An 11,353-nucleotide genomic window follows, 5' to 3' on the forward strand; every position below is an offset into this window, starting at 1 on the left:
TTCTGATTGCGTACTTATCCTAACAACCATAACACAAAAATACGTTCAAGCTCGGGATAATCTTCAACTCAGTGTATCCCCTTGGTAGCATAACGGTTCAAAAAAGCCTTCAACGTAGACACTCTTAATCCATATGAGTGTAATATTCTAGAATTTGGCTTTCCTTAGTTGTTTCCATCTTCCTTCTGATATCCACTTTAATTGGTTAAATTGTACTATTTGACCCTTACATTTTATTCCCGTCAACGTATACAAATCTAACGGTGTGAACCCTAAAAACATGGACGTAAAATTAATGTTTGTATGTGGAACTAAAATTTGAATCAAACTAAAAAATTGAATCTCTAAATATTTAAATTTGTTTCTGAACTAAAAATTAATCTGTTGAATGGAAAAATATAACTTACCACACTCGAAATCCTTGAGAAAGAACGTATTTGCAGTGTTCCACCGACGTTCTACTATAACCCGCACAACTTGAGTCCTGTGGTTTTTGCCTTTCATGAAATATAAACGCTGCCAAGGATATCTACGCAAGGATTCTTGAACAGCTTCAGGGAGGAACCCAAACACTTCGGTTGTTCCAGACAACCCACCTCTTAGTTTAGGTAAATTAACTCGCTCGAGATGGTTAGATAAATGTATAGGTAATACACTAGGTTTAACTAGTTTCCTAACACTTGCGAATTCTTTTTCTTTATCTTGGACCCATAAGATATTACTATCTGCAGCAGATTTTCCTTTCTCTTTCTTGTTACTTTTTCTTTGTCTATTTATTTTGGAACTACTCATTTTTAAACAAAAAATAACTCTGGTTTGCTCTCTAGTGAAGGATTTTTTTTTCCTTTTTGTAAATGAAAATTGAAGGGAATGGTGGTATTTATAGACGGTAGAGCACCTACCGAAGCCGGACGAGTTTAAATCGCTACCAGTGCAAACTCCACCTGGCGATTGCATTGAAATCGCTAGCGGTGTAGTCTCGACTGCTTGGTTGAGACTCGATTGCTTAATTTATTTCCCATAATGACGTGGCCAGTTTGCCAGGCCACCTGACATGGCAAATAGATGGATCAGCCACCCCTATGATAAATAAATTATAAATCAACAAGGTTATATGTGTATTTTCTATATTTTAAATAATTTTTGGACTAAATTGTACCTAGTTAAATGGATGTGGACTAACTAGTATGTTTAGATAGGATTTTGGACTAAACCGTATTTTTCCCTTTATTTTATCTTGTTTGGCATGACTCGTACCCAAGGGTCCAAAGTTGGGTTAGGAAATTACCGAGTGGTAAATGGTTCAAAATGTACCTCTCTCCCAGAAACTTCTATTTCCACTTCACCAGACAGAACCCCAATTTCCCCATTCCTTTCTCAAAACCCTAACAAAATTTCTTGAATCAAATTGCTGTTTCTCTGTACAAAGATTTCAAGAATTTCATGGATTACTTCTGAAAACTCTTTTTCTTGAACCCTAACTCTTTCTTTCTATAGACAAAATTCCCCCATTTTGTTTCCATCACCATTTCTTGGACCCTAACAAGTTGCTGTTTCTCAGTATGAAGATTAATAGGGATTCCGTCATGGATTCTTTCACCAAACTACCACTCGAGATCGCATTAGAGATTTTAACCCGTGTACCAGTGGAAACGGTGCTTGATTGCAAATCAGTCTGCAGAAATTGGAGAAAGATTGTTGATATTGCTTCTAAGGATCAATCATTCATTCAGGCGCATTTGTATCATCTCAATCACCCATCTGCTGCCGAGGATTCTTGTAAGTTGGGATTTCTTGCTTTAACTGAGAGAGGATATTACTATTTTGAATATAATGATGAGTTAACAGAACAGATTGATGAAAGAGAGATTAATACAACAGAAATTGGTAATGGTTCTTTGTTTGTTGGTTCCTGTAATGGGTTAATCTGTCTTGCTCGACAGTACAATGAAAGACCTATTTGTGTTTATAACCCTTTAACCAAAGAATATGTTGTGCTTCCTGAAATTATAGACCCATTTGATAATCCTCATGAGTTTGATGATTGGTCGTTCGGATTTGGTTACGTTTCTGCAACAAATGAGTACAAAGTTGTAGGGATATATGAGTCGAAGTCCAACTTTTTGGAAGTCTACGTATACACTCTAGGCACTAATGAATGGAGAGACCTTGGAAGAAATTTCAATCTGGAATTCAGCTCTTCCGATTATAAGAAACTTGGTAGCTTTGCCAATGGAGCTCTTTATTGGATTGGCGGCGTGGTAAATAAGATTGTGACCTTCGATTTGATTGAGGAAAAGTTTTGCCAACATCTCACACCTCCTCCTTTGCCACCAAACACGAAATTGGTTGATCAGACAATAGGGGTCTTAGATGGGTTGTTGTATATTGCTATATATGACCAAGGAGATGAACTTTATGACATATGGGTACTAAAAAGTAAGAATGATAATCACGTCAAGAAAAAGGGAGAGAAACACCAATTGCTGGGTTGGAGTAAAGAGTTAAGGGTTGATGAAGCTGAATTACTAGCCGTTACGAAGAGTGGGGGTGTTTTAACTTACAATAGTAATTATGAATATGTCAACCTTTACGACACAAAAGCTTCAACCTCGGAAGTGCTTTGGGATTTGGATTACGAGGTTCAGCTAGTATTCCCTCACAACTACACCTTTGTGTCGTTGAAAGAATTAGGGGAAGAAGATACCAAATATATCCCTCAAGCCAGTTAAAGGAGGCAGAAAGCTGTGATTCTCCTTTCTAGCAGCTACAGGAGGATGTAAACCCTGAGTACATACTACTGGTAATCTTCATTGAGTTTTGGCAGTAATATTCATACCATTCTGCAGACTTATGAGTTTCATTAACAAGTAACCTTTGTGTAAACCTCAATATTGTTGACACCGTGTTAGTGGATTTTCTTTTATTCTGTCTTTATATCATCCATCCAACTTTATGGGAGTGTTTTCTGTTTTGGGTTATACTATATTGCTTTGTAAATTGTCCATTTTGTTACTGACTCAACCTTATTTACATGAGTTTGATGTACACCGTACTGAGTTATTTCGTTTATACATGGGGGTCGAATAAGCGTATTCAGGAAAAATCATAAACTTGAATAGGAATCTGCACTGAATTTTGTCTCAATCTGTTATCGAATTTCACTAGAAACAGCTAGTCAATCAGCCACAGTTCTCTATGAATTAACATGAGTTACGTCTCCGTTCTGTCATTTACTACAACCAACCTAATTGTTTATTGTAGCTACTTTCCACCTTCGTGGGAAGGCAGTGACCTAGTTACCTTGCAGGCTACAGCCAGGATTCAGAACAATGATTCCATTTTACAACTAGGATTTTGACATCTTGAGTTTGCACTTAAACTGTTGCTATTCACACACGTCATGCCTACTTCCACAGCTCTATCAATTTTCATTTGCTTAACTCTGTTCAGTTAGATCTCTAGTTGCGTCATGTCAGTCTGATGATAACAATGGCATCGATATATGACTAAGCTTTATTCAGTAGCCAGCACTAGCTCAGTTGATTTTACTCCGTCAACAGTCACTTTATCTATAACTATTATTCATGTGCAATTCCTTATCCGTCACTAACATGTTTATTTTACCTATGGTTTGTATCTCGAGATATCCGAGTGAAGAATGCTCAATGTTATCAGCTGGCCATGCTTTTCTCACTTTTTTTTAATTGACAGTCAGCTCTCATGTGAAAAGGCTTTCGAAGCTCTCTGAGGAGATGCAAAACGATAGCCTCTCACTGTTTAAAACATCAGGTCGTTATTGGGTATTGGCCTGCATATAAAACCTATGGTGCATCTGGTAAAGCATCCTTAACTAGTATGGTAGACATCAACATAGTGTTCCTACGGATGGTTCCTACTTTTATTAGACCTGATTTGTTAATGTGTAGTGGTTTCAAAAGTGGTGGTCCTCTTTCAAATGAAGCTAAGAAAGCTCTTTCTGCTGCTTAGCTTTCTGAGCTTGCACTTGTTGAGTATGCCACCGTAAATGCTTTGGCATACTTCTACATGCTAAGTATGACGGACTGGTGTTACTGTGGTTATTCTACATTTGTTTTTATTTACATGTGCTGGTCACTTCATATTTTTCAGGTGTGCTCTTGGGGAGCTTACACCTTTCTTATTGACCTCATCCGACTGCACGTGCTTCTGTGCATTGCAACTGGTCGTTACTCTTCTCGGCTGTATGTTGCGTATTCTTGTAAGTATCTTGTCATTGTTTTAGAATCTCCATTCCATTGAAAAAATTAATGGACATCGTATTTTAGTATGAGGTCCCATTAGTTTTAGTCTTTTAGTGGACAAATAAAATTTATTATCTTAAGTCGTACAAAGGAAGGTGTAAGAGCTATATTGGGTAAACTGAAGTATTGGGCATCAAGTTTTTTTTTTCCACTGCCGCGTTTCAAGTAGTACTCATACTTTTTCATTAGTGTTCATGATATGCTGTTATGCTTTAACCTAGTTAACTTTGCTTATATATTGTACACCTTGCTTCAGCATATGCCTTGTCGGGCTTCCTTACTTTGTTGGGTGCCTTTTCCGTGATGTGGAGACCTTTCATTTTCCACGTGTTCTTGTGATTGTACTTTTAGTTCATAGACAGCAGGGATTTTAAATTTTAATGCCAATGAATTCTTTCTTGATTCATAGTGTCTGGGCCGCTACTGGAACAGCTCCTATCGTTCTAGGTTCTCAGTCACATGATGGACTTCATGTTTTCGACAAGCTTATGCTTTGTTAAGCCATAACAGCATTTCATCCGATGCACAATAAAAAAAGAGTGAAAGAAAAAAAAAGAAGACATAAATCAGAACCCCATCAGGAGCTTGGGCTTTTGGACGGACAGATGTTTACTTTTTCTGACAGCTAGATGTTTACTTCTCCACTCTATACGCGCCCTGACGCTGTCTCCATGGTTCTTCTTAGCACACTTGCTCCCCCCTTGCTTCAGTTTAGCAATCTTGTTCCCTGCTGCCTTTTCTTGTCTTTCCTCGCAATGTAATTTCCTTTTAGCAGCTTCAACTATTTTGGGCTCCTGAATTACATCATCATCTTGATTTTTATAAGAAAGGTTTTGATACATATCGGTCCCTGGGATCTTTCTCACCCTAAGCCTGAGAATGCATCTTTCTTTGGGTTCCGTTTGTCGTTTCAAATCAACAAGAGATGGTTCAACATCTCTAAGCGAATCATCTTCAAAATCACTACCAAACAATCTACTGTACAAGTAACGTTTTTGATCACGCAACTGACCCCCCTCTGCCATGATTCTACTAAACAAGAATAAAGAAGCAAAAGAAGAAGAAATACCTGATTATATTTTGTTACCAGGACTTCGCTCTCTGGAATTTTTGTTATGTTTGGTTGAGACCTTCTACCAGTATTTATAGTGTTACTGAGGACGATATACAGAAACTAAACTTCAGGCTTCTATATCTTAGCTTGCTAGTATATGGTCTGGTTTCTGATTCCTAATATGTACGGAACTTGATGGCAAGTGCTAAATTAAACCCGAGTTTGACACCGGCGTACCAGCCAGAGGTTCAGAGTTCAGTCACATAACATAACCGTGTCAACTCACGCGGTTCGAGTTAGGATTAAATCGGAGCACTATCGGTCAAATCAGGTCAAACCTGGTACAGAATAGTATGGCGGATGTAGGCCCTTCCCGCTTTCCTAATTTCTTCTCCCAATGCTCTCTCCTCTTCGGTTTCTGTTCTACATATTCTTCTCGAATTTCTAGATCTGGTGTTTAGGTCACCCCGAAGAATACAACAATGTGGTCGTGCCGGAGTGGTTATCGGGCATGACTAGAAATCATGTGGGCTTTGCCCGCGCAGGTTCGAATCCTGCCGACCACGTTTATTTTTTGTCTTGTTTTTGTTTATTTTGTCTTGTTTTTGCAGCTCTGAATCATGTGATAATACGAGTCACTGCATGCGTTCCTTGGAAATCAAGTATATGCCGGTAATTACCAGTGTAAGTGAACACCAGCCACCAACATGACCATCTTACTTTATGGACATCAAGGCTTTGGCTTTCTTGGTTCCATCTGGCAAATTGTAAGTCCAAATTGTAAGTCCAAGGCTTTGGCTTTCTTGGTTCCATCTTACTGCAACCATCTTGGTCCATGTATTTTATCTGCTTACTTTCACTTTCTTCAGAGAATTTTAGGAATCTGGCTTCTTAATGTTCAGAGTCCTTTCCAGGTTCAGCTTGTATTTGCTGCAGCAGGATCCATTATGGCTGGAATTGCACTTTCTGGAGCTTTTGACGTCTTCACAAGCTCATTAAAATTTCATCTGCCTTGCTAACTAGCTAGGGGACTCTAATGTAAGCCTGTTTCTTGTTTTCTTGCTTGTGCACATTCTCCCCGGGACGTGGAACAAACAGCACAACCAATGCTGATTCAAATGCAGCTGCTCGAAGAATTTCTAAAGGAACATCTATCTAAGAAAAACAAGAAAAAAGAAAAAGAACCTGTACTGAAAACCTCCATTAAGTCCAAAATGCAGAAGAGGCTTCTGGTCCCTCGTGTACAAGCTATCATATTATATTACTGGTATGTTTTCCAGTCTTCAACCCTGAATTTCACCTCTGAATTCCCTTCTTGGATTTCATGGTTTGTTTTCTCAGTTTTATCTCCCCCCTTTCTTAGATTTGTGGGAACGGATGGTAAAGGTTATGGTAGAGTAAGGAGGACTGGAATCGGAAAGAAAAATTTCAAGCTTACACATATTTGAGGAGGTCAGTCATCTAACCATGGAACTTTCATCTTAAACTGGATGTCGATTTGTTGCTGCATTCGTGGATTATCAGTCATTTAGTTTTTGAGTGTGGAAATTTATTTCTGTTTTATGGTATAGTCAGGTCTTCAGCACACATCACTGGATGGTGCGGCTATACAAACTTAAACCTCTAAGGAACAGGATCAAAGGAAAGACAAAAAAAATCAAAAGCCGCATAATTATTAGCTTGAGCATATTTTGCATCTTCTTTTCTACCCAGAATCGAAGACCAAGTTCAACTAGCACAAAAGGAAAAGGCAGGGATGGGCTTGTGTTTGTGGAGAGATTTTTTCTGCACGTTGAGTGAAATCTGCCGTTGTAACTCAAAATGTGACCCCAAAATATGTTTACCCTGTGAGACACAATCTGCTAACTGAAAAATGTATCGAATGTAACTCAAAAACTGAAAACTGCAACAGACCTTTTTTTCAAGTGCCACTGACCCAAAATCAAACCTCACGCTTAGGCATTTCAAACTCAGGTCATCTTTTCTTGGTGTCTCGACCTTATTTCAATGGGTGTAGTGACTTCCTTTGTTTATCTTTTGGAGTAGATTAAGCATATGCAAGCACAGTCATAAGTTTGCATAGGAAATTGCACTTCACCAGAGTTTGTCTTCATCAGTCAGTGAATTTCGCTAGAACAGGAAACTGGATGAGTTTGCACTTAACTGCGGTTATTCACACACTTCAATTGAGCTAATAAATTAAACAAAGCTCTAAAATAAATGCGAAAACAGGTATAATTATCAAACACACGACACAATCAATAAACTTGCACAAGAGAATATGAATAAGAGGTTTAGTTTCTTAAAGCCTTAAAACCCTTCACAATTACATCCGATGCACAAAGCAAAAGTAGAAGGAAGAAAAGAAAATCAGAATGCCATCAGGAGATTGGGCTTGTGGACCTGTAGATATTTACTTTTCCGGACGGCTAGATGTTTGCTTTTCCACTCTATTCTCGCCCTGACGCTGTCCCCATGGTTCTTTTTAGCATACTTGCTCACCTGCAGCTTCGGTTTAACAGTACTCTTCTTGTTCCCTGCCTTTTCTTGTCTTTCCTCACAATGTAATTTCCTTTTAGCAACTTCAACTTTGGGCTCCTGAACTACATCATCCTGTCTTTCCTTCCTTTTAGCAGCTTCAACTTTGAACTCCTGAACTACATCATCTTGTCTATCCTTCCTTTTAGCAGCTTCAACTTTGGGCTCCTGAACTGCATCATCTGGATTTTTATACGAAAGGTTTTGATACATATCGGTCCCTGGTATCTTTCTCACTCTAAGCCTGAGAATACATCTTTCTTGCGGTTTTGTTTGAACAATAGGAAGTGGTTGTTCATCTTCAAATTCACTACTACCAAATAAACGGTGGTACCAATACTGTTTTTGATCAAGTAAGTCACCACCCCCTGCCATTCTTTTTCTTCCTTAACTGAATTTTTTCTGGTCCGAATCAAAGTATTCTTGATTATTAAAGAAGAATAAAAAGCAAAAGAAGAGAAACTCTAGACCTTGCTGCTACCGGGCTTCTTCACTCTCTGAATATTTTTGTTTGTTATTTTTATGGTTTGAGACCTTGCTGCTAATATTTGTAGTGTTACGGAGGAGTGAGGACGATATTTGGAAACCAACTTGAGCTTCTAAATCTTAGCTTCGATGGTCTAGTTTCCTAAGTTAAGACGGCAAGTGCTAAATAACACCCGACGGCAACTGCTAAATACCACAGGTTCAGTTGAGGTTCAGTTCAGTAATGTGGTGGAACTTAACCGTGTGAACTCACGCGGTTCGAGTTAGGATCGAATCGGTCAAATCGCGGTAAACCGAGTACAGTACAGATGGCGGACAATCCCACATTGATATGTAGGTCCTCCTCGCTTTGCTTTCTCAATTTAATTTCTCCTCTCGAGTTTCTCTCTCCTTGTGCTTCCTCATTCTCTAGGTCTATCCGTCTATGGCTAACCCTCAGATTCACTGCTGGTTTTCTCAGGTCTTAAATCTCTCTTGCACATATAATCTTTTTGATTTTTTGATTTTTGATTTTTGTTATGTCATTTGCTGGTGAGAATTTGATCAGTTTTATGAAATTGTATCAGGTGGAACTGAAATTAATGGCATCGTTGAAGAGATGAAAAAGTTGACAACTACGTGTATCTTATGACGATGAAGGACTGCAGAAATTGTTCAGTGTCCTTGGTAATTTTGAAAAATTAGATTTCTTCAACTAATATTCTGAAAGCACTTCTGAAGCTCTTGCTGTACCAGAATTGCTTGGACACCGTTACATCTTGATTGGGAACCCGCGAAATCAGAATGATACTATGACCTAATCTGCCTTTCCCTGTTCAAAACTAGCTAGGTATGATGAGTTTCGTTCATTTCAATTCACTAAAGACTTTAACCTCCACTTGATGTCTACTCAATTTGATGCTTAATGGTGCACATTTTTCGCCATAGTTTTGGAGAGCCTGCCTACTCATTTTGAGCCAGGTTTCTATGTTGTGCTCCTTGGACTGTTACCACTGTTGGGAGGAGTTACCATTTAGAAATATCTCTTGCTTGACTGATCGAAGAATACCAAAATCACGATGTGCTTATTGATAAGTTTTTTAAAACATGTGATAAATCTTTTCTTTACACAAAATTACTTACACTCTCAGAGTATCTTGTTGTTTTCCTGGTTTTTCCTAGCATGGTTTATCTTCTTTGGTCGATATTATGTAGTGAGGTTTGTTAGGTAGTGGATTCACACTTAATGGACCAAGCGAAGCTCTTTGGAGGAATGGTTCTTGGCAATTGTTATAGATGTTTGCGAAACCATTGAAGTTGTTGTGGTCTTGATTTAATGCTTGGGTGGTAAAATAATTCCCTTTTGTGAGGCAGCAGATTAGTTTGTATAGAGTCTAGAGACACAGTGATAGATTTATGGCAGTTTTGTTGTTATCTGATGGTGTTTCTGGTTGTGGAAGCTTAATAAATGCGAGAAAACGTAAAACATTAGACAATGAAAAGCCGTGGATTGTATTTGAAAAAAGAAAGAGATAGTTGAAGCTTGCGTACAGGTTGCTAGTGACCTAGTTCTGCTATCAAAAATGACACCCATGGCACCTCTATACCTTGCTTTAAGGACCCTATAATTCAAGAGTATCATTGCATGCTGAACTGCGCTCTTCCTCTTGGGTCATTGCTGGGAACTGACTTCTGTTATGCTTACAGCATTGAAAATTTTCTCTTTGCAGGTGCTCCAGTCTTTTAGATGCTGCAATATTTTTGTTTTCACGTGTTACAAATATTCTGACAGAAAGTCTCGTGCTCCCTGTGATATCCACAAATGACAGATTTAAGTTGGGATATGAATTATGGGTATGGTTGTCGGCTAATGTTTTTCATCTTTTCTCATAAATGCTGGTGCAACATACTCTAATTTTTCTGTTCCAAATAAGCAGTGAACACGTTTGTCGATTACGGTGATCATATTTTTTCATGTGGCTGATCTCAAGTTTGTTTCCGGTATTGTAACATTTGTGTTTAGGATGGAACCAAAATACATGGGCAGAATCAAATGTCGCACCTACTGGATCTATTCAACCTGTTGATAAGGTATTTCACAATTTTGTCAATAAGTTATTTTTCTTTCTTTCTTGCTTTTTATTGCTTTGTTTAAATAAGTGGATATTTTATGTTAAATGGGGTATTTACTATTTGAGTAATCACTATTTTAATCAAGTGATGGTCAAGGTATCAATTCTAAGCCATATTACCAAAGAGCTCAGTCAGGCCTCAAGTTTTTAATTTTATCTGCTAGTGTGCGTGATAGTACCATATCGAGCAGTATAATCATCTTTTGTCCCGTAACAAAAGCCCTTTATGAACCTTGATTCATTGTTTCTTTCGTGGTCATGGTTTTATATCTAGTAAAAATTCTGTTTGATACCCAGTTTTAATGATTTCTTACCTAAAGAGACGGCTTACAATATCCCAGCAATCAATATTATGGATAATTGCTGAAACATTTGACGGGAAACTTAATCGTATTTGGTGTTAATGTTGCATATCCTGCATGACTTTGTGCATTAAGATATGTCAAAAGACATGACTGTAAAAAGTTGCTGAATTATGGTTTCAGTATAGTGGTGTTTTTTAGGTTGGTTACTGCGTACTAAATTTGGTTGATAGACACTATTGACATCTATAGCTGCTTATTTAGTTGTTTTATTCTTATGAATAGAAAGGCTCTTCTCTTTCAGCATTGGCTTCAAGAATAAAGAGAATATTCTACATGTCAAGCGAGGGAAGAAACTTGTTACACGAGCTTAGTGATATTTATGGTTTTTGGTTGTCTGATTTTTTTTATTTTTTTTCCCCCAGATCTCTTATATTTTGTGCAGGCTAGTTTAGACTCACCAACTTCCTATGAAATGTGCTAATCTTTGGGTAACAACCGTCCATGTCTTATGCCATTACCTGACACCCACATCAAAGCAAGTGAGTTCCCCTCTTTGCCGACTCACTTGCTTATGCT

The 11,353-nt window shown here is 38.1% G+C and overlaps 1 protein-coding gene, 1 long non-coding RNA gene and 1 other non-coding gene across 5 annotated transcripts; all 3 read left to right on the plus strand.

Annotated features, from left to right (window-relative positions):
* Positions 1–1,334: 1,334 nt before the first annotated feature.
* On the plus strand, positions 1,335–5,189 carry LOC113341552 (F-box/kelch-repeat protein At3g23880-like). 2 transcript variants are annotated; one of them, XM_026586382.1, is made up of 3 exons: positions 1,335–2,803; positions 4,132–4,240; positions 4,693–5,189. In XM_026586382.1, exon 1 carries the CDS (start codon positions 1,563–1,565, stop codon positions 2,730–2,732), a length of 1,170 nt encoding a protein of 389 aa, XP_026442167.1. In that variant the 5' UTR covers positions 1,335–1,562; the 3' UTR covers positions 2,733–2,803; positions 4,132–4,240; positions 4,693–5,189. The 2 variants fall into 2 exon arrangements, with proteins under 2 accessions (XP_026442167.1, XP_026442168.1); XM_026586383.1 differs by lacking the exon at positions 4,693–5,189 and having other exon boundaries at positions 4,132–4,434.
* A 632-nt stretch (positions 5,190–5,821) lies between these two features.
* Positions 5,822–5,903, plus strand: TRNAS-AGA. The gene has a single exon. It is a non-coding gene; the product is annotated as a tRNA-Ser (tRNA).
* A 2,832-nt stretch (positions 5,904–8,735) lies between these two features.
* Positions 8,736–11,312, plus strand: LOC113341526. Of its 2 annotated transcripts, XR_003355968.1 has the most exons (5): positions 8,736–8,821; positions 8,928–9,190; positions 10,071–10,194; positions 10,364–10,431; positions 11,200–11,312. It is a non-coding gene; the product is annotated as an uncharacterized LOC113341526 (long non-coding RNA). The 2 variants fall into 2 exon arrangements; XR_003355967.1 differs by having other exon boundaries at positions 10,364–11,312.
* Positions 11,313–11,353: the final 41 nt, after the last annotated feature.

Source organism: Papaver somniferum, unplaced genomic scaffold, assembly GCF_003573695.1.
Source record: "Papaver somniferum cultivar HN1 unplaced genomic scaffold, ASM357369v1 unplaced-scaffold_3, whole genome shotgun sequence".
Taxonomy (NCBI): Eukaryota; Viridiplantae; Streptophyta; class Magnoliopsida; order Ranunculales; family Papaveraceae; genus Papaver; species Papaver somniferum.